General features: G+C 39.7%; 2 protein-coding genes across 8 annotated transcripts in view; both read right to left on the minus strand.

Moving 5' to 3' along the window:
- LOC120738076 (A disintegrin and metalloproteinase with thrombospondin motifs 14) overlaps window positions 1-6460 on the minus strand; it is a 60269-nt gene extending 53809 nt beyond the window's left edge. For 2 of the 3 annotated variants that reach the window (XM_040039117.1, XM_040039115.1), the window contains exons 1-2: window positions 5679-6460; window positions 4846-5267 (exon numbers count right to left, since the gene is read on the minus strand). In XM_040039117.1, the coding sequence (XP_039895051.1) occupies window positions 4846-5267; window positions 5679-5757 (501 nt within the window). In that variant the 5' untranslated portion in view covers window positions 5758-6460. The remainder of the gene's footprint in view (window positions 1-4845; window positions 5268-5678) is intronic. The other variant, XM_040039116.1, reaches the window with a different exon arrangement.
- A 7524-nt stretch (window positions 6461-13984) lies between these two features.
- Window positions 13985-24159, minus strand: part of pald1a (phosphatase domain containing paladin 1a) — a 57034-nt gene continuing 46859 nt past the window's right edge. For 4 of the 5 annotated variants that reach the window (XM_040039030.1, XM_040039028.1, XM_040039031.1 and 1 more), the window contains exon 20: window positions 15623-15772. In XM_040039030.1, the coding sequence (XP_039894964.1) occupies window positions 15623-15772 (150 nt within the window). Of the gene's footprint in view, window positions 15773-24159 lie in introns of all 5 variants that reach the window. The other variant, XM_040039027.1, reaches the window with a different exon arrangement.

The raw sequence follows: 24159 nt of genomic DNA on the forward strand, positions 1-24159 counted from the left end.
AGTCAATTTTTTTTCTGTCAGACATAAAAAAAAAAACTTAAATAGATTTCCCCAACATTTGTTATGTGTAGTTTTTTTTCAGTAAACCTAAATGAGATATTACGAGATATTGTCATAAGTTACTTATTTACCTCCTACCTTACTTGGCTCAGATGAGCTTATTGTGGTGTTCTAAACACTTTTAGCCAAGTTGTATAGTGCCCTCTGGTGGACAAACTGTCCATCATCAACACTTGTAAAATGTTTGAAGGGTGTTTCTAATATAGTTTCTACCTTTGGAAAAATTTGGAAAAAAACAAAACCAAAAAAAAAAAGGTTATAAATCATAAATAGCTACCTGTAGTTTGCATGGAGGTTGTCAACCTATTTGAAAAGACTCTCCATTTACTCTCTGACCTGTAGAGAAATAATAGATCGCCTTTGACAATTCAAGTAAAATGCAAAAAGTGTGACACAAACCAGAAATGGAGAATATCAACACATTTTCAACACATTTCAAAAGATTCAACTTTTACTCTGAGTGCAAATGGTCTTTTCAAATTGCATTTTTAAGAGTTTCACTCTTGCCTGGCGAGGAGCTTGCATGAGTCTGCGGACAAGTTGGCATCTTCTAATAAAACTACCTCTAATAAAACAACCTGTTAGTGAGCAAAGTAATGAAAAGAAGATTTTTGGGTGGTGCACAGCATATCTCTTTGCGACTAGTTTCACCCTAGTGACTGCCAGCAACCTCCATCAACTATTCCCCAACCAGTTGCAAAATACACACATTTATCTAGTAACCAGTGGTTACCAGGGGGCTCTTGCATCCATAGGCCTATGTGAATGCAGTTTTAGTGATTGATTTCACAGCAACTGCCAGCAACCACCAGAAAGCACTCAGGAAACACACATTTTCACCTTGATTTCACTCGGTTGCCAGGTCTCTAGGCCTTTGTGACTGAGGCCTAATATCCGTATAACAAAATATAGCAGGTCTAATGCCTGCAGAACAACTTTAGCTAAAAACTGGTTGGTAGTTCCTCTCTTTCTACTACATACTGTAACCAAGATGGGGACTTTTAAAGCTCACAAATGCAGTGCATTCCACACTTAACTTGTTTTGTCATTATAAATAGACCATCCAAGGAGCGTCCAGTGCAGTTTTAAATGTAAGATTTAAGACACAGCAATAGTATCACATTAACCTTGTGGACCAAGTCAGTTGACTAGCCTTAGGTGACAAGTTAGTGAATTTAATCACTTCTGGCTTACAAAAGCAAAGATGAACACAGCCCAAATGCCAAACTGGAGGCTTCAAAATGAACCACATAAACCATATGCTTGTGTCTACTAGTTTTAAACCCAGGGTACAAAGAGGAGCTTGGAAAACAGAAAACAACAAAAAAGTTTCTACCAGAATGGAGTTAGTTTAAGAAAGCTAGTAGAACAAAATGTAACTGAAAAAGCACAACAGGAGCTTCCAGAACACAAAATTAGAAAATAGCTAAGAAAACATGGTTTAAACTAGAAAAAACCACCAGGATTGCTCTCTCTTATACTGTGCTTTATAACAAATCAGACATTTCTACCATGTTTCTAGGTGAATAGGACAGTGTTCTGCATAGGGCCAGTGTGTCACTTGTTGCCACTGAAGAGTACACAGTTGGCTTTCAGAAATAACTTGTGATTTCTATGTGAACACTGCATTTCATTGTCTGTATACCGCTTACTATCATTACATTCAAAAAGAAGAGAGAAGTGTTTCTATCTACTTTTTTCTTAGTTTCAGCACATTTTCCTGTGTTAATAATAATAAATACGTGATGGCGTAGTGATGGCAACCAGTTAAATACATTAGGACCCCTCTATTGTTTCTTCGAATTGTGCGAGACAAAAAGCTCAGCTGTTTTGACAAACAAGTCTGGAAGCAGAGTTGAAATATGGCTTAGAGTCAAAACAGGGTTAATTGCTGTCACCTGCAGACTTGAATCAGTATATAAAGGGTTTGTTTGTTTTTTTCAATTGATGCATCTCTTTTTTTTGTCTTTGCTATTGTAATTAACAGATGATCACTGAAAGGAGAACTGCCCCTCAATGATCTTTCAACTCAAGGTTGGATGAACTATTTAATCAGTGTTTCACAATATGTAGTCATTTACAAAAGGAATCCTAAATTAAACATTACATGCATCTGCCTCCTGTGAAGGATTTCAAAAGCTTCCAGGTGACTTTATCTTCACTCTACTTCCACGCATGCAGTTTTTGTCAGAGGTAGCCTCAATGTGGTCAGCCTGCCATTTCAAATGTCACATGCTTGTTTGGAAATTCACTCTAATTTTCCCAACTGCAAACATCCATTAGTGTCTCACCTCCCATCGCTCTGCTCTGTCAGTATAACACAGCTTTATATTGGTGATACCAAGAGACTGTGTTAGTGCAAAATGAGGCACATAATATTGGTAATGGTGGAGTACAATGCTGCGGAAGACAGACAGGCCTCTTGGGAATGTGCTCTTTCATTATGAATTAAGCCAAACCTAAGAATGTTTTATACCAGTTTCATTGTTCAACTTTTTTGGTGATGGGGTCCAGTAGCTGTTTCCTTTTAGGACCTGACTTTTAGGATCTGGCAAAGTGGTCAAAAAAGCTCAACCAAGCCTTACTTAAACACTTTTAATTTATACTCCCTAATTTTTTTATTAGCAAAGTACAAAAATATTCAAACTGCATGTTTCAAATATTAAGCCACCATTAACTGTCACCTGTATAAGTTGCAGCTAATTAACTCTCACTCACGAAAGCTACACTAAGCCACAATTTCATACTGTTAATGAACTAAACAACTACAGCAATGTAAAGCATGGATGCCCACTGAGAATTACCGCCTAAATGTAGTTCTCGCGAGCTCTAAGAGGCATTAATACACTTTGGAGATATGTAATATTGGGCAACACTTCACTGAAATAGGTGTGCACAAGACTGAGATGAAGGAGACATTCTGAATATTTATGACTGTTTTTAGTAAGTGTAATTCTTTCAAGTATATAAGCTGAATTTTTTCGTTCTAATTGGATGGCCTATACCATCTCACCTGGCTCCTACGCCTACATATTAAAAGGAGTCATTGGAACACAGGAGACTTAATTGCTAAGTTAAAAAGTAGCTTTATTATCTCAAACTGTCACATGTGGCTGGTTTATAATTAAGTCAAAGCATTAAACAAAACAAGAGATTTCCCACATGTCCTATGCCCTATAAAAGTATACTGCATGAGTAAAAGCATGTTAAGTCACAAATATTAAAGTTAGATTAAAGTATATTTAACAAAATATACAGTATATGTTGGAATATTGAAGGGAAAATGCACTTTTACTTGGTTGAAAAATAAAATCTGGCGATTTTTAATCTGGATTCTACAGCGTAGTCATTTACAGATCAAATGGCACAATAAGACCAATGGGGAAAAGATCCCCAGTTCAATCCTGGAAGGAGATCAATCAATTTTTTACATTGTTTTACACAGTAAATAAGCGGTAAACCATTAGTAGAATGCTAACATTTTATGAGCAAGAACCCTACCCTATAAAAACAACGGCACCGCTACATGCGCAAAAACAAGAATAGGAATAAATAGGAGTAAATAATGTTGTATGCTGTACAGATCCATTCACTGCTACCTATGGAGCATCACCTCAACTCTTCAAGTTAATTACAGTCATTTGTGCTACAGTGACTGTTAATAGGGTGTACCAGTGACAGCTGGGAGAAGCTCTAGTACCCCATGAACCTGTACTGGATATTAACAAAATGGATAGCTAGATGGATTAGTGGCTTTAATAGGAAGTAAACAGACCCCTTGTTCTTTAGTTCTCTCTTGATTCAAATTTGTCTTTACAGCTTCCTCTGAACTAGCTTCCTGTACACTTACTCTCATAAAGTCCAACTGTGCTGTGTAACAACTAACTATAACTTTTTTTTCAACCATTTTACAGAAAATGTAATTACATTATGTTAAAACTACACTACCACTAAATAAAAAATACAATACGAGTCTTAAGAACTGCCTAACAACTTTACCAACTTACCAAAGGTTTAAAACACTCACACTTTTTCCACTACACTCTGGAAAAGTTTGACCAAGGCATCATTATAATGTCCTGTGGTTGGTTCAGCTGTTCAGTTATCAGACCTTCTATGTTATATTTATGAGAGGTTATGTTGTCATGTCAACCCTGCATAAAAACAACATTCAAAAATAAGAAGACATCCCTGAAGCTCACTGATTTTGACATTTTGAAAGGCTAGGCTAAAGCCTGCTACATGAAGTTACGTCTATGTTATCAACACTCAGATGGTCATCAGCAGAAAGAAATGCAATCAGGCTCATCCTTTATCAATTTTTGAGCACTTGCTCAACCTTTGAGATGTTTGTTCTGTAATTTTCCAAATTGGTCTGATCTAGCCTGGGAAAATGAGTCTAATAACAACAACAAAAAAACAGCATTCAAACTAGCCCACACAGAGCCTAGTGGGTGGGATGTTTTGGAAAATATATAGAGATGGGCAGCATTGTAAAGATGTTGTGAGAGACATTTTGTAAATAACGCTGACATTTCTTTAATACAATGCAAACATGTTATTAAGTATCCATGCTGGCAAGATGACAGCAGCCTTTTAACATCATCAAAGGATTTCAGATGATGTAACCATTTTTATCTAATGTGATGATGTTATGTGGAACAAGTGCCCCGGGAGACTTTCTGGATATGAAAAAATACATGTCAAAGCATATTCTGGCTGACACAGTGTCAAAGAAGTGAAAGCATCATACTACTGTTTCACGCCTGCAGTAGTGGTACTTACCAGTCCATCACAATTGCTGATAGCCACAGAAGCATCTGGCATGTCAGTCACATCTCCACTGAAAACACAGTCTCCTTGGATTCGTTCCTTGGCCTTTTCCTTAAAGTCCTCTTGCCATTCCACAAAAGCCCCTGGGGCTACCAGCCTCCTGTTGGCCCTCAAGCGGAGGTGCAGTTCTTTCCCAAACACAGTAACATTGAAAAATAAGTGCTGAGCCGATGCTGAGGTGACTGAGGGCATCTCAGAGGCACTGCGGGCCACCCTTCTTCTGCTGCCAAAGCCTGAGACAGCATCAACAACAGGAGCAGCAGCACCTTTACTTCCAATTCCAGCTGAGACCACATGAGAAATGTACCGGCCATGGGAGTCTGTGCTGAATGGCACGATAAGACCATATTCACTTAACTTTCCAGAGATTTTTTCTGATGAGACAGACAGTGTCAAGTGAGAATGACAGTAGTGACCTATGCAAAGCAAGTTCCAAAGGAAATGACAACTAAGCAGTTTAAACAGAAACTACACATGCACGATTGAGTAAAAAAGACAAAATATAGACAAATAATATTTATTATGACATAATGAATTATCTTAGCATTAATACTGTCTGTATGAAACAACTATATATAGCTGACAGTGGATAGTCACAGTGGAAATACAGCAACACCCTACATTGATTGAACAGCAAGGCTGTCAGGTTTAATGTATGACCCATCAATAGATGCAGGGCTTCATTTTTATCATTATTCCCCCCCACTTTATAAACTTTACAGTGCATCTCTCTGCACCGTAAAAACATGTGTAAAAAATAAAGGGAAACGGAATGGATAACTCACCATGCGCTTTTGCTGCGAAAATACACTCCAAAAATACTTGACTGAGTGAAAAGCACATCAATAAATACATACAATCCATAGCGAGGACTATAATGTGAGAGCTGCCACTTCAGCGCTAAGTTTTCCTTCTTGCTGCAAACTGAGAGTAGAGTTCTCCCTCCTGGAAAAGCACAAATGCAGGAGAAAAGTCCTCAGAGTTGAGCTCCAGCGAAGCAGCCGGGCATTTCTGAGCGTTTCCCTCTAGACGCCAAACTGACGGATACTCACAAGTTGTTTCCAATCTTTTGGCCTGCAATGAGCTGCATAGACCAAGACTGCCCTATCCATTCAGGGAGCAAAGGGGGGGACATCTGTGGTATTGATGACGACAACTCCCCGGTAAAAACCGGGACGGTTTGAAGAGGTTGTCCACTTTTTTCCCCCTTCCTCTTTCTCTCTTTCTTCTTAGGTAACTTTTAAATCGCAAGGAGACCAAGTTAACACACGCCTACGCTAAGAAGAAAAAAAAAACTCAGAAGGGTTCAGATAATGTGTGCAGAGACAGAGTGTCCCGGTGGTGAAACATCTGCCGTCCAGTCGTGCACCATTACGCACCAATGGCTCGCCTGCGTAAGTCTCAACTGCTCGACTTGAAGCCACAACCAGCCAATAGTGGGAGCGCCATCTCTGCCCTAGGCGACCGCATATTTAGCCTCGCGACTTTTAAACTTCTGAACTTCTAAAAGTTCTCATTCTGAAGACAAACTCAACCAGAAGCTTTGTCATAACTGCTAAGTCCGCAAAAAAAAAAAAAAAAAAAAAAAAAAAAACGCATTAGGATAACGTCCATGAATGAAAAGGGGCGCTTTAACTGTCGAAACATGGCATGAAAAATTAATTTAAATCTAAAAAACGGAGATAAAAGAAATTCAACGCGGCTACAGTCGTTTCTTGTTTATTTCAAGCAAAAGCTATAAAATACAACCAAAGCTATTTATTTGCCAAGGCAAATAACGTTAATTACCTTATGTACCCTTTTTACTAACATAAAGAAAACATTGCACATTAAAACTGGTTTTACCATATGTAACATTCTACCTTCGTTTTTTATCTGCCTTCAAAGATCCTTTAAATGTAGAGTCAAAGTACATGTTGGGGTAACGTGCAGGTGTGCCTTTTGAAAACTCAGGCCTATCATTGGCTAGAGGGATAATAAGCGATTTGATATAACTGCACGTTTTCCATGTTCTGGTATCAACAAAATACACACTGCATGATCCGATTTAATGACCTCAAGTGGTTTGCGTTTAAAGTTAAATAATCATGGCGAATCCTGCAGATGTCACTGCGAGCATATTGTTCCATTTTGGAGAAAAGGAACAAATCCAAAGCCATCATTTGAGGCTTAGGATGTGTGAAAACTGTGCAGCAGATTCCATCGGTGGAATGACAGCCTATTAAAATGCTGGATCTGCTCGGGCAACCAGGATTTTGTTGGCCACGGCTCAGTCTGCTGGAGTCCAGACTTAGTCAGACATGACAACCAGCCTGAGACTGAACCAACAACTCTGCAATCCTTCTCAAAGGAAGAGAAGGGGGCTGGGCTAACATGAGTCTGACTTTCAGGTACTTTTTGAGAAAGGGGGGGAAAGTGTCTAGACAGGACCTTCTTTTTCCTCCCCAGTTCCTCGACTGCGTCTGGGCCTCAGATAAGAGTACTCTGCCCTTAATTTTGGGCTAATTAAGCTACCAGGATGGTCAATGCAGAGCAGGTGTGGGTTTAGAGCAGTCATTCCCCCAGGGCAGCAATGAGAGGATTTTGGATTGTGATCCAGACTTGTGCATTAATAAGCAATGGAAACTAACCGCAGCATTAAGAGATGGAAACCATTAACTGCCTTGTGAGAAGATTTTATGCAGTTTTTCCATCCATACTGTTTGGAGGATTTTTTTCATGTGTTTCCAAAAGCCAGAATGACATTCCACAATATAACATAGTATTCAATTAGAAGTCTTGTTTTTCCCCTCTAAAATGAATAGCTCCACTTACAGTCTGTGGTTAAGTCCACACACCAGAACAATTTTCTACTACAGAACACTCTGTCCTTTACAACAGGAGTGTAAGATCAAAACTTCGGTATAGGTTTGTCTCCAAATCCAGTTTTCAAGTACAATTAGACATGTAAGAGTCAGTTTTTCTGAAAAAAAGGAGAGAAAAAAGATATTAGCTGACAGATTTCCCTCTCATATTTCACATAGATGGGCTTCAAAGCCTAAACCATGCCTAAAATCTGGCGCATATAATTTCTTTACAGTGCCTGGTTTAACTTTGTCAGGTGGAGCTGCAAAGAATCAAACGTCTTCTCCCACACTGTGTTTTCAGCAGAGGGGAAAAGTTGCAGTATAGAGTGTGGAATTGTGGATGCCTCAATGTGTGCTGTAATGTGGTCTAGCCATGCCAGCGTGCTGAGAAAATATGTGACTTTTCATCTCTGAGATGCAGAGAGATGCAAAGCAGCTGCTAGTCTGCCCGGCAGCTTGCGGGAAGAGCAGCGTCTGAAGTGTTCGGATGGTTAAAAATGAGAACACAAGTTTCACTTCACCTTTTTTTAAAAAAGATGTGATTAATCTGGGAGTCCTGTGCAGCTCTAACAGAACTAAATCAACCCTGTCTGTTTCTTTGTATTTCAAAAACTATTGTTTTTCATTCAGTTTTGTGGGAAATGAATGCAAAAATTACACTACACTTCCTCTTTCCAGCTGTGGGTCCAGGTTAGGTATTAGGGCTTCTTTTAAATGGCAAGTAGGCGGTTGCAAATTCCAGTTCTATAGAAGTGTGCGAGAAAACTACCCTTCTGCTGATTTGAATTCTAAACACTTTATCTGATTTTCTAGGGTCTGAGGTGTTTGTTTTAAGTCTTATTTATTTTGCTCATTTATTACAATCCCATTTATGCTAAAATAGATGATAAAGCAGGGTATGCTTGTGGCGACTGACCATTCCCTATTGTATGAGTGTGCAACGTTCTTGGCTTCTCACTCCCCCATCAGCTCTCCACTCTTACTGTTTTAAAAAACTAAAAATGAGTGACGCCGGGGGATCTTCATCCTTTTTTAAATACATAATTTATAAGTCTAAATAACACACTTAAGAATCTGCTACAATGATAAACTACTCCTCCTACCCTTAGATTATCAAAAACATATCACGGAATACTACCTCTACCTTTCAATTACTGTTCGTTTACATCTTGGGTCTCCGAAGAACATGTTTAGAACGCCATCCATCCATCTCTTTAACTCCTTATGAGTCTTAGTGTCACAGGGGTGCTGGAGTCAGTCTCAGCTGCCAGGTGCCGAGAAGCCTTCTGTGCATTTCTGATAGTCTTGCATGTGTAATGAGACTCACTGACACTGACAGTGGCAGTGATGTGACATTGCTGTGACCTGTTCATGTCTGAAACAGAGTTATCTTTTCAACAAAGTCCAAGTTTGTCAGAGCAAGTCTTAAATCTCAAGTTCATGAGGGAAAGTTTAAGTTAAGTCACGAGTCTATAGATAAGACTGTTATCCAATAAAGCAAAAAGCAACAAAAGAATGTTGCTGATCTGACACCAAGGGTTGGTTTCATAAAAAGTATTTGTGACTATAGAAAGATTGAATGAAATTCTGTGATTGAATGTAAAGTTCACTGTGTTGAATCACTAGCTTATACAACATTTAAAGGTTGCCAAACATTTGAATTATGCTCCAACATACAGAACATATCACTAAACTGAAGACAGCTTGGAAGAATAGCTGCTAAATCTGGTGCTATGTGAACTTCTATTTGTTCACCTGAAGTGCCAACATAGTTTTAACTCACTGGCTTAACAGCTTAAGCTTATTTGACTGATGTTGCACAGCTGAGCCTAAAACAGAGGACAAAAATACAATGACATATGGGATGAGTTATGACTGCAGCGCTGTTTTGTGTTCCTTGGCATCACAACAAATAGAGCATTCTGTTTCAGCTTTGAATCAGCTAATCAAGCTTTGTATAAATTAAATACACATTGTTAAGTTAACATTCAGGTATTGTTTGAAATAAAGGTCTAACTTTGCAATGTAGTTTGACTGATTACTATGCAGTATAAATACACTTGCCACCCACTTTGTTAGGTACATTTTGCTAGTATCGATTGGATTCCCTTTTGCTTTCAGACCTCATTTAAGTCTTCGTAGATTCAACAGTTTAGTGGAAATATTCCTCTACACAGTTCCTGCAAATTTGCCAGGTGTACATTGATGATGCAAATCTGCCATAGTACTACATACCAAAGGTGCTCTATTAGATTCAGATCTTGAAACTAATTGGCTATTTGTTTTATTATTAAATGTTTTGAGCTTTACATGTGTTATCCTGCTGAAAGCAGCCATCAGAACACTGTTGATATAAAGGGACAGACATGGTCAGCAACAATACTAAGGTGGGTAATGGGATTGATCTTCAGTTTTAAAGTGTCTGTGGTGGGGCGTGGTCTGTTGTGCTGTGCGGACGCACCTGCATGGCATCTGCAGATCCCGCCCGCGGTGGTAAATCACGGGGAAGCAGGGTTGAGAGTGTTGTTGTGGTGTGATGCATGTAGAATGAATAAAGATGGCTCAAAATGCAGATCTGTGGTCCCGCCGTGCCTTATTCACACCACAGTGTCCCATATACACTGGCTTGCAAAAGTATTCGGCGCCCTTGAACTTTTCCACATTTTGTCACATTACAGCCACAAACATGAATCAATTTTATTGGAATTCCACATGACAGACCAATACAAAGTGGTGTACACGTGAGAAGTGGAATGAAAATCATACATGATTCCAAACATTTTTTACAAATAAATAACTGCAAAGTGGGGTGTGCGTAATTATTCAGCCTCCTGAGTCAATACTTTGTAGAACCACCTTTTGCTGCAATTACAGCTGCCAGTCTTTTAGGGTCTGTCTCTACCAGCTTTGCACATCTAGAGACTGAAATTCTTGCCCATTCTTCTTTGCAAAACAGCTCCAGCTCAGTCAGATTAGATGGACAGCGTTTTGTGTCCAGCTTCCCTGTCCCTGCTGAAGAGAAGCACCCACAGAGCATGATGCTGCCACCACCATATTTGACAGTGGGGATGGTCTGTTCAGAGTGATGTGCACTGTTAGTTTTTCGCCACACATAGCGTTTTGCATTTTGGCCAAAAAGTTCCATTTTGGTCTCATCTGACCAGAGCACCTTCTTCCACATGTTTGCTGTGTCCCCCACATGGCTTGTGGCAAACTGCAAACGGGACTTCTTATGGTTTTTTGTTAACAATGGCTTTCTTCTTGCCTCTCTTCCATAAAGGCCAACTTTATGCAGTGCACGACTAATAGTTGTCCTATGGACAGATTCCCCCACCTGAGCTGTAGATCTCTGCAGCTCGTCCAGAGTCACCATGGGCCTCTTGGCTGCATTTCTGATCAGCGCTCTCCATGTTCGGCCTGTGAGTTTAGGAGGACGGCCTTGTCTTGGTAGGTTTACAGTTGTGCCATACTCCTTCCATTTCTGAATGATCACTTGAACAGTGCTTCGTGGGATATTCAAGGCTAGGGGAAATCTTTTCGTAGCCTAAGCCTGCTTTAAATTTCTCAATAACTTTATCCCTGACCTGTGTGGTGTGTTCTTTGGACTTCATGGTGTTGTTGCTCCCAATATTCTCTTAGACAACCTCTGAGGCTGTCACAGAGCTGCTGTATTTTTACTGACATTAGATTACACACAGGTGCACTCTATTTAGTCATTAGCACTCATCAGGCAATGTCTATGGGCAACTGACTGCACTCAGACCAAAGGGGGCTGAATAATTACGCACACCCCACTTTTCAGTTATTTATTTGTAAAAAATGTTTGGAATCATGTATGATTTTCATTCCACTTCTCACGTGTACACCACTTTGTATTGGTCTTTCACATGGAATTCCAAAATTGATTTATGTTTGCGGCTGTAATGTGACAAAATGTGGAAAAGTTCAAGGGGGCCGAATAGTTTTGCACTGTAAAATATCCCCACACAGCATCGCACTGCTAGCAGTAGCCTCAACTATTGATTCAAGGCAGGATGGATCCAAATGTTCATGTTATTAACGCTATATTCTGAGTCTACCATCTGGATTTTACAGCAGAAACGGAGGCTCATCCAACCTGGTAAAACGTTCGAAATGTCTATTGTCCACTTTTGGAGAGCTGGTGCAAATTGTAGCCTTAACGTAGTTTCCTGTTCCTAGCTGACAGAAGTAGTGCCGAGTATGGTCTTCTGCTCTTGTAGCCCATCTACTACAGGGTTCAACATGCATTCAGAGACGATCGTCTACATGCCTCATTCAGGGGTACTTGTTGTCTTACTATTAGCTAGAAGCAGTCTGACCATTCCCCTCTGATCTCTAGCATCAATAAAGCATTTTCACCCCAAAAAAACGATGCTCGTTTGCTATTTTCTCCTTTCCAGACAATTCTCTGTAAACGCTGGCTGTGTGGGAAATCCCAGTAGATTCACACAAGCCTGTCTGACACCAATAACCATACCATGCTCAAAGTCACTTAAATAACCTTTCTTCCCTTTTCTGATGCTCAGTTTGAACTTCAGCAGGTCGTCTTGGTTACGTCTGAATGCCCTGCAACCTAATGGAGACTTACTATAACGAGTGTTACCAGTGGCTCCACTATATTACTTTTATTTCCATGTAGTCTGCTTAAACTCATTCAACAATTCAACAAATCACCCATGCTTTGAACTCCTGCCTCTAAATAAGAAAGCCTTAGTCATGGGGATGTATCCCAAAAGATCAAATGGGAATAGGAATAAGCATTTAAAAGCTCACTATCAATCCAGTCAGTACTTTTTATCATGCCAGTTGATACTTTACCTGGATCAGTAGTGTGTGTAATAACCTAACAGGGATTGTGTATTATTGCTCACGGTAAATGAAGGCCCAGACACGTATTTGCCAGAGAAGATTTAAGAGCAAGGTCTTAACAATCTTATTAATATTGATCAAATCCCTGAGAGGTTTGAGACTTGAGTTCCTGAGGTGTTTTTTAAGGCGGCCTTTATACACACAGGAACAATCAAAGAGGATGGCAATGCACCCATGAACCCCTTACACCGGCATGATGCCTCCTGTCCTCAGCAGCTCTCTCATCTGCAGGGGGAAGCTTTTCACATGAAGTTCATTACATCCCCTCTTGCTGCTCACCTCTGAATGCCACTCTTTGTCTGCTGCAATTTCTGGATCCTTCAGAACCACTAGCTTGAGTTTCACATTGGGGAGTATCTCAATGAGTTTGGAAAGAATTTCAAAGGTGAGGGGCCGCTATATCATCCAAGCATGGTCCTCATGTCCTGGGCTTATCTTGACCTGGAGTCCAGTTGGCCACATGCTGCAACTGAATAGACCTTCTCCATATCTGCCAATTTTTCTCCATTGGTAAAGAGTAACAGTGTACAATAAGTGTTATGGTGAATTTATCTGTGCCTCAGGGCCTGCCAACCCTCTCACTAAGAGGGATGAATTAGCTCATAAAGTCTCAAACTCTACAGGAAGCCTTTCAATCTGGCTCACTTTGTTTCCATTTACAATAATTCAGGATAGGCTGTGGTGTGATAAAGTCCTAACAACTTCCGTAGTCCCGAAGATAAGCCTGCTATGCACTTACAAGACGGGAAGTGATCTGGGATATCAGACTTTCAAAGCAGGCCAGCGAAGCCAAGTGTGCTTCACTGATGTGCCGGCTGGTGGCTTTTAATCCTCACACAGGCCTCCATTGTTGAAAGACTGACCATATTTTTTTTAATTAAGACCTTACCTGTCCACATCAAAACGCAACTCAGATTAGTCTTTTGATCTGCCTAAGCTCTTTATTACTGTGTATGGAATATGTTAAGATTTCAGCCCAACAATGAATCATCTGTTTTGGGTAAATGTACGCTGCTTGATGCTCATAACCTGTCCTGCTCTCCGAGGTTGGCACCGACACAAAACAAAGAGGCCTCGCGGATATACGAGAGGGTTCTCAGCGGTGCGTATCTGCAGCAAAAGATGATGCTGAGATAAGGCGGAAAAAAGAAAGGAAACCGAGGAGGGAAGACAATCATTTGGCTCCATCGCAGGAGACTTCAGAAGCTTCAATAAAACAAGGCACAGAGGACAGTAGTGTGCAAAATAAAATCGTAAAACCCTCCTACACACAAAAATCCGAATCCTTGGTGCAGATGGATAAGTTTTAGGTTTCTCCACGTAAAAAAAAAAAGATATCAAAAGCAGAAACTCTGTTAGATCTATCTGAAATATTTATTTTAGCTTCCAAACAAGAAAATAATTGGTACATACAGCAAATAAAAGACATTTACTCTGTGAAGAGCGCCTGTTAAAAAAGAAAAAAAAACCAATTAAATTAAAAGCCTAGCTAAGATATCAGGATCTCTTAGTATACAACCTGCACATTTGTGCGTTTAATCAAGAATCACAAAGACGGGTATTAGATGTTCCAACACAAACTGTGTATTTTAAATTTCTTCCCATTTTCAATCACCGCAATGTTTTTGATAACTTGAAGGGTGCACTTTCATTATGCAATGCCACAATGAAACAAACAAGAATGACAGGTATCTGGAGGAACGATTGATAATTTTTGATCCTTTGATTTTTGCTTATCTTTCTGGTTTTAAAGCAGGAATCATAATATAGCGGTAACATGCTCAAACAAAGAACATGTCAAGACTTTAAAGAATTCCTGCAGGGTTAAAGTTACTCTACAGATCTGGTGTTGTCATGCATTCAGAGAAAACAATGATGTAAATGTTTGAAAGACAATGCAACTTTAAACTCTTGTTCTAAACAGTGAATCATGCAGCTGTTTCCCTCCACTGAAGAAATGAACATCAGCTGCAGTTATGGAACGGTGTATTTATCCACATCAATAAACACTAAGTGTATTTAAACAAAAAAAAATCCAAGTCACACCAAATATCTGCAGATGCTGTTTCCATCCATAAATTTAAGCTCCCCAAGCCAAGGTGGTATAAAGGTAACGCCTCCAAATGTACACATCAAAGGTGCTTTAAAGCTTTGCGGACTTCTATTGCATCAAGCTGCAGGTGAGCAGCTTGAGGCTGTGTAGGAAGGCGGATTTGCATTATTGGTAATATGTATGTGGACCATGTTTTGACAAGAAGGAAGAATGCAGAATCACATCACATGACAGAAGTAATTTTACAGCTTTAAACAAAGTTTAAAAACAAAAAAAAACACAGAGCGCTTCAAAGTCAAATGTAACACATAAAAATGTTAGTACCTGTATCATGACAGATATAATCAAACGTAAAAAAACAAAAAAACAAAAATCAGGTACAACAGAGGAACATATAAGTGCTGTCATATTTTAGCATCTTTGCAACGCTCAAAATCCTCTTATCAAATAACGTTTGGAAAACTCAACAGCACAGTTATTTAAATACTGACAGCTTCCATATGTACATAGGGACTCTTCTGAAAAAGTGGAACAGATGCACAGTGACATAAATTGTTGGAATTTTCTGATCTCCTCCTCCATAACAACATTTAACTCTAGTTCCAGCTGAAGTTTCAAAGAGCTGTCGCAAGTGAGCATAATTTTACTGGGATTTTAAGAAAAAAATAACCTAAACATGTACAAATTAGTACATTAATAAATTCACTGATGTAAAGGCACAACTTCCAACACAGAAGCAGAATCTTGCTGAGATTTAAAGCTAAAAACTGTTAACATCACAAGTGAGAAAAAAAGGAAAAAAGCAGTAACATTAAACAACAGGTGTTGTGAAGATATACAGAAAATAAGGGTAAATACAGAAGGCATAACTATGTTATTGGAAATGTCTTTTATTCTGAAAAGCACAGTACTGTTTTGGCGTATTCACAGTGATCCCCTCTCAGATGAACTCCCCGCGGAAAGGAAGTGACAGAATGTTTTGCTGTTGCCAGCGGCAGCGCAGCCTGGCCAGTGGCGTGTCCCTCGGGTTTTCAAACTCAGAGAAGCCCAGCTGGTTGAGGATGTCATAAACTCCGGCTCTGGCAGCCACCTACCACAGAAACGCACAAAATATTAATGAACAGGCGATATGGCGTGCCAAGATTTTTTTTTCTCTTCTTGTCCTTTGTGACCACACAAACACATGGACTTCCACTTTTTCAGCATGGTTTCTGATGGCTGCTAGATGCGCAGCTGTTATAATGAAAGACCAGGGCTCAACTCCGGGTTTGGAGAAGTGGCTGAAAAAGAATTCGGTTGTGTCACTTGGGTAAAAATATTAAGACCGTACTTATTTTCAGGCATAATCAGAGCAATAAAAAAAAAAAAATTAAGCGGAAACCAAATCAGCCTGTAAAATCAGCTGAATAGTGTCCTCATTGGTTCTGGAGGGAGCTTTAAAAAATCCTGATGACATTACGATGACATCAAGGCCATCAAGGACTTTTACTAGGAAATAAAGCGTTTAATGAAATTATTGAGAATTACTGACTTTGGATTGTGGGAAATGTAGGAACAAGCATTTTTCCCAGAACATAGCAGGCTCTGCTCCTTTAATTCCAGCATTTTTTACAGTTACAATACTACTGTAAGTAACGAAAGTACCCTTTTAGAGAAGCAGAATTGACTTTTTAAGAGTTATATTATAACATATCATCCATCCTCTTCAGTCTCAAATACTCAGATCATCTCATTTGGCAACCCCATGCAAATAAGTGAGCAGCCAAAACGAGCTTCCAGATGTTTAAAATGTAAATCATTTTAATTACTTTAAGCTTAATATAAAAATGTAAATATATACAAAATTGCATGTGGCACTGAGTACAACTAGTTATTCATTTAAGAGTCTTCCTCGGATATAGTTAATTAGCCCCACATTTATTGCATTAAACTTCAAATAGTTTGTAAAAAAATAAAAAATAAAAAAAAGAATTACTATTGAAAGTCGAAATGACTTCAGAGACGAACTAAAAGGTGAATCATCCCCTATCGGGAAGTCAATATAAATAGCTTGTATTTATGTTTTTAATAAGTGCAAATAGCATTTGTACCTGTAGACCTGAGTATGCCCACGCATGTTCTAGTCAGGCTGAAGCAGTGATGGTGGCTCAAAAAATAGAGAGATTTGTCAAATCATCATAACAACAGTGAGTCACCCCTTATGCTTCCTGTCCACATCAGTCATCTCAAAGTTTCCACAATCATAAAAATCAAAAACTTTACCTCTTTCAAGGCCATTTTTAGATAATATGAACACTTGTGGTCTCATTTCCTTTGCAAAAGCGTGACCCCACTGCCAACTTGAATTTCATTTTGGGGGAAGAGGACAAAGTCACAGAGAGCCCAATCTGGGCAGTAAAGGTGGTGGCATAAAAAGATTGTCTAGATGTCACAAAAAAAAAACAAAAACACTCCTGCCTCCTCGGTCTGCTGAAGCACAATGGCACAAAGGCGCACACCACATTTCACATGGTTTTTAAAGGACACGCTCCCTCAGGGCATTACAGTTAACATCACGGTAAAAATCTGACTTTGAGTGACGAATTCACAGAATCTCAGCCCTATCCAAAAAAAAGAAAGAAAGAAAGAAAATGATGTTCTTCCTCCACGCTTGAAGTGCTATGTATTACGTGTTTCGTTTGTAACTCATTACAAAATGAGTCACGAAATGAAGCTCTGGTAAGTTTGACACAAAGTCAATATTTTCTTCCTGAACTCATGAAATTGCACAGTTCACATGCAAGTGGTCAGAACAAGGCTTCCAGGTAGGGCTCTATAAATAGCAGCCATGCTTAAAACTCACAGAAATAATGGAAGTTTGCACTGAGCTGCTCAGTGGACTTTGTCTGAATCTTTCCTGAATGAATGAGAACCATATCTGTCCTCCAGTGTTTCTGTGTTACGAGTCATTTATCGTGCTGCTTTACTGATAGGACACACTCACCTAGACCCTCCCGTCTGGCCATACAGACTCGATGGCGAAAAAAGCCTACCGACATACACGAATTCACCCCCCCATCTGGCCATAAAGGTAAGCAACATAAACAAATAAAAACAAAACCCAGTCAAAGCCGACTTCCCTGCAAAAGCCTTTAACTGCCCTATGACGAGTGCCCCAGTTTGCCCATTTTACTTTGAAGGAGAAGCCTCAGTGCAATGCACTGGACTGTGAAGTTCAATTCCCACATGTAAAAAAAAAAAAATATAGTAATAAAGAAAAATTGTGCTGGATTCCTTGAAAGGCACAAAAACATTCAGAGTCATCTCTTCCATTATGCAGGCTGAGACTGAAATCGATACAGGACTCAGCTGAACCTAAATCTGGTCTATATAACCCTAAAGGACATCCAGGGAATGACTCAGTGGAAGTAACGTGGCCTAAAACGCATTGCCAATTTAACCTCTCCCTTTTTCTCCTGAGGCAGTCAAGGAAGCTGCAAATTTTGGAGTAGAGAGAGAGAGAAACTTTTTGAACATCAGGGTAAATAAGGACAGTGTTTGAGGGAGCAAATTTGCATACTAAACAAAAATGAGCAATATAATTGTGGTCATATTCTCAGGGCTACGAGGGAATCCTGTACGTACGTGCTGCTGGAAACCCTTTTAAAAGTAGGCTGTCAGGTAAATGCTGAAGAAGACATATGGGAACAATGAAGAGGAATAATAGTATCAAGATATCCCTTTCACTAACAGTGATTACAGCTTAGCCGGCCAGCTTTGTGCAGAAATAAACACGTGCACCACAAAGTGTGGTCTGGATTATCTACTTGCTTACAATGCAAAATTCAAACCTTAAATACATATCACATAACTTCTGCTTTTGTGCAGTCGGCACTGGCTTGGTTCTTTAAGTTGGAAATGAGTGATCACGTAGCCTCTATTGTCCCGTCTTAATACAGCTTTTTAATAACTAGCTCATGCAGTCATGTACCTCTAATGTTTGTGTGCTACGAGTTCGTGGACAGCTAACAGTTCAAAAGCTGCACGAGTATTTTGATAGGAGAAACTGACTTAGTGCAGCGGAACCATTAGTCAGTCGATTTGACGCCCACATGAATCTGTGGATTTGTGCTGTTAACATGCATAGCCTGACTCATCCACCCCAGAGCCTGCCTGTCTAAATAAGTAATGTATGAAACATCAGAAAATACAAAACGTCAACTTAGGGAGGCCCAAAAGAGCATATTAGGGGGATGACAGTGACTGCATACGGTCTTTGTGGAGTCAAAGCTGTTGGTGTTGATCCAGTTTTCTTCATTATTCTCTTGTTTTACAAAAAAAAGATAAATCCAGTAAAGCGTGTGACTTCACAGTGGATGCCAGCTGCAGTCAGACTAATTCAGCTGTTGCAGCAGAAGGAATTTCAATGTGGCAAACAAAAAAGAATCCACTTACAAAACTCTTACAGCAAAATCCATCTGTCTGTTTTCTTCTGCTTATCCAGTTCAGGGTTGTGGGGGAGGGCGAGGCTTATCCCAGCTGTCATGGGGCAAGAGGAGGGGTACACCCTGGACAGGCTTTAAACTTTCACAGTACTCACACATAAAGACAGACAACTATTCACACCTACAGTAGATATAGAATCACCAATTAACCAAACGCCATGTGTGTTGCTAAGAATGTGGGAGAAAGCCAGAGTACCAGGAAAGAACCCCCAGACATGTGGAACACAGACATGGAACCTAAACCCGAAAAAGACCCCAGACTATACTTGAGCCCAGGGCCCTCTTGCTGTGAGGAAACAGTGCTAAGCACCGCTTTAATAAAGTCCGATTCTGACACACTCGGTACTTTTAAAACTGACTCTCTAATCTGAAGAGGTTAATACATGACCACGTTCCTATCATCATCTATAGCCACAAGATGTGGGTAGTCACTGAAAAAGTAAATCAGGGTAGACCCAATACCTTGAAGAAATTATGTTTTTTGGCTAAAGAGTTAAGCAAGTGTAGGGATGCTTAGTTTACCATCTCCAAAAAACAGTCAGGCTCATTAATATTACTATATACAAATATTACAAATAATTTGTAATGTAAAGTAACTTTGTACCCAAAGACAGGACGACAAGTCAACGTAGAATCTAGTGTGACAAGATAAAAGAAAAATGAAGTAGTACTGCCCTGAAATCAAATTTGGCATCTTGTTAATTATGCTGAAGGACGGCAGATTGAATGAATGAAGCGCTTGATGTACGATCACTGGAGAACAAGGGAAAGGGGGAAATCAAGGCTGTGTTGCTGCACTTTTGCTTCCTTTTGTACTGCTCACACCATTCCCTCCCCACACCACCAACATTAAGCAATGCAGAGGGCTGGAGGTTACTGAAAGCTGAGGTCATATAACAGTGTCTGTGTCATAGCAATTAAAGAAATAGATGCAAGTGTGAAACAATAGCGATCCCCTTCTGCAATAAGTAATTCCAGATATTCCAGATGTAATATTTATCTTCTTCAATCTCAGAAAACATTGCACACTGACACTGTGACGGTTTTCTTTTCATCACATCCTTTTCAGTCTCTGTACACCTGGACACAAAAGTGCTTGAAAACAAGTTGTGATACCCTGACAACTTGCTACCACACAAAAATCATTTTGAGGATTACAGTAACTCTTCTTACTTTTAGTGACTTTTATAACTATAAATAAAATGAACAACTTTAACGTTCTCATGGATTCCTGGGACATTACTGTAACAAAACTAAATTAAGTTCCCCTCCACACTGTACAAAAACAAAACAAAAAAACTCAAAGTCAAACAATTTAAATCAGATTTGTTATTTGAGGCTAAACTGTAGCATCATGCCTCCCTCTGGTGCTCTCTGTTTGTAAAGTGGCCTTGAAGTTGTTGGCGTGTGGCGACAAGCTTCCTGGGTGACAGCAAGCAGAGCTGCTGGTGAGATATCTTTCATGTTTCATTGAAGAGCTCACAAATGGTGCTGTGGAGCGGTGGGGGGCAGGGCAGCGAGGAGGTCTTTCCCACAGCCGGCTATCTCAAAGGCTGCACATACCAGCCCGGTGCAGGGGGGGACAGGGAGGCCTCTGTGCCACACATCAAAACAGCTGGAGTGACTGATAGGGTACTACTTCTGCAGGCATCTGCGGTATGCACTGTACACAAGTCGAGCTATTGTGTAAAGGCCCGCACTTTTGATTAGCAAACATAGATTTCAATTTCAAAATCTAATCTGAAGTTTTCACTCTCATCTCAATACGCTGCCATGGCCATTGCCCAATGAAGTACAGTATTTGTCCCAATGTGCCAATTTAACCTCTGGCTCTTCTCCAGTGAGCAACATCTATTTAAAAACTTTGACAAATATGCACGTTTATGTTTTTTATCCATCACACAATGCATAAATGTCACGGAGGCATCAGATTGCTCCCAAATTTCTTTAGCAGCATCACAATAAACCCGAAAATCCTGACACAGAGAGTCACAAAGAACTATCTTTAGCTAGAAGAAGAACATGGAGTCCTGCACCAAATGTTATGCCTATATCTCAATATCATCGAGCCGGTCTGGATTAACATGAAGTCACAGAAAACTCTGAGATAGTCTAGCTCAGAATAAATTATCTGCCAAGTACCTTGAAAAATCTGCCTACAAGTGTAACTGTGGAAATAGTGGGTAGTTGTAATATTATATTGTGAAAGCATCCTCATCTTCAGAACATATAGTTATGACAAAAGCAAAAGGGCAAAATATATTAAATATATAAAAGGCAAAGGATGCTACCCTGAATGATTGGGAACACTGTGCTCTTGCTTTTAGTGGCTGTAGAGATCAAATTAGTCCACACACATACCCACGTACATACAGCCAATGTAGGATGCAGGACAGAATGTACCACTCTGAGCTGACAGGTTGTGTAACCATGGCTTCAAAAGCGTGACCAGCGATAGTGATGACCCCCCGACTGCTGCCTGTGGCACTGCAGTTTGTCATTAACGGTCCTGCCACGGTCACTGGTGATAGGCTAACGATTATGCCCCGAGGTTGGTCGGGGCCGATTGGCTGGGCTACTGCCAGATTGTGCTCCAAGTAGGCTAGTAAACACATCACAATACTGATGGTGGTGACAGAAATACTGATATTTTGAGATAATTCTTTAAAAAGAGGATAAAGGAAAAAAATGAGATATTTGGACGTTTGAATGTCTTTGTCACTACTGTCACAGCTGTAGCTGACATCACTGCAATATCTTCAAGCCTTCAAGTCCTTCAAGATCTCTTTAAGATGACATCTAATTCCCACCTTAATGCCAAATGCTGCTCAGGCCCGGGTCTGACAGGTTTAAATCAATATCTGCCTTTTGTATGTATGGGGGGATAAAGGGAGATGCCTGCAAGGAGTGACATCATTCATTTTAATGATATACTTGCACTTCCCAGATATCATCTGTCACTCAAACTATGTCTGGTGCTGCGACAATCATTGTCAAATGTTATCCCACATCTGCATATTATAATACTTTCTCACAGCTTCTGTAAATATACATATAAAATGTAAGTAGGAGAATGAGAAAGGCTAAGAAAAAACATGCAAAAAAGTTATGAAGTATGTCAGTGCTGAAAATGCAGAGAAATCATCCACCGTTTGGCGTAATTTGTTAACATGAAGCAAAGGAACTGTCACATTGATTATGCTGTCAGTTCTGGTCATCAGGGAAACTCGATTTATGTGAAGTAGCAGCTCCCAAAAGCGCAGCAGCAAAGAGAACTTTCTTTAAGAGGAGTTTCAGTGTGGAGTGATCCGCATATTAACACTGCACTGTATGTAGCACTGATATGAGTTAGCAACAAACAAATTATCAGCTAATTATCAATAACGTGCCACAAGTCTGTAGTTTTTCACTTGTGATTACAGAATCTCACTTTCTGTTAACAACACAAAGTAAAATACATCTAAAACGGATTAAATAATAAAAACTGAAAAAGTGCCATTTGTTCATATCAGTGACAATTCAATTCAATTTGATCACAACAACAGTCACGTCAAGGTTTATTTGGTAAGGTAAAGACCTTACAATAATACAGAGGAAAACACCAACAATGAGACGACCCCTGCCGAGTAACCACTTGGTCACAGTGTGAAGGTAAAACTTCCTTTTAACAGGAAGAAACCTCTGGTAGAACCAGGCTCAGGGAGGGGCAGCCATCTGCTGGTTGCTACCAGTTGACAGTGAGGAGGGAGACAGGATAAAAGACACACTGTGGAAGATTAATAATAACTAATGATTAAAGGCAGAGTGATGTATAAGAGGTGAAAAGAGATGAGTGAGGTGGGTCACCTGATCCAGCCCTAACTATAAGTTTCATCAAAAAGGAAAATGCTAGGTTAATGCTAAACTCTTTCTACTGCCTATTTAATTTGTAGATTGGAGGACATACCCTGTTAAAAAAAAACAACTCCAAGATTCCTCACAGTGTCACTGGAGGCAAAGGTTGTGCCATCCAGAGTAAACATCCGGTAAGATGCCATGTTTCCTAGTCTTTTTTGGGCTGAGTACAGTAACCTCAGTTTTATCCTAATTTAGAGGCAAGAAATTAGAGATCATCTAGGTCTTTATGTCTTTAAGACCATCCTGTAGTTAAACTAATTGGTGTGTTACATGACTCCACGGCTGGATAAAGTTGGGTATCATTGGCATGAATGATGTATGCTATGCAATGAAAATGTATGCTATGCCTTCTAATAAAAGTGCCTAATGAAGCGTGTATAATATAAATAGAACTGGTCCTAGCACAGAACCCTGTGGAACTATCAGGCTTTTATTTATACACTCAAAAAAATGAAATTGGGTGGTTGTTACATGCATAAGATCCAAACTTGTAATTTGAACTAAATAATTCCATGTTTCTATGGTGAACGTAATTAAATCATGTAGCATCTGCATGAAATTCAGCAACTTAATTTGTTCTTATTGAGATGACATCATACAATCTAGTAAGAGTGGCTGGATCCAGGCAACTAACCGCTCTTACTAGATTGTATGATGTCATCTCAACAAGAACAAATTAAGTTGCTGAATTTCATGCAGATGCTACATGATTTAATTACGTTCACCATAAAACCATGGAATTATTTAGTTCAAATTACAAGTTTGGATCTTATGCATGTAACAACCACCCAATTTCATTTTGGGGGTCGACTCACGAAATTCACAAGATCACATTAGATGTCAAACCACAGGAAAATCAGTGGGGTTACAAGAGGAAGACAACCACACCACGTGTATGCTGTTACTATTTCTTATGGTTTAACTTGTCAAGAACAACAACATAAAGCATCATCAAGCATAGCTTTCCTACTTTTGTTAAGTCTGTATTGACAGATTGATGCCATGGTGGTTCGTGCTGTTGCCTCAGAGCAAGAAGATCCTGGGTTCAAATCCACAATGTGGCGAAGTTTGCAGTGGGTTCTCTCTCTCTTCTTTG

The sequence above is a fragment of the Simochromis diagramma genome, unplaced genomic scaffold, assembly GCF_900408965.1.
Source record: "Simochromis diagramma unplaced genomic scaffold, fSimDia1.1 OVJJ01000402.1, whole genome shotgun sequence".
NCBI classification, from domain to species: domain Eukaryota; kingdom Metazoa; phylum Chordata; class Actinopteri; order Cichliformes; family Cichlidae; genus Simochromis; species Simochromis diagramma.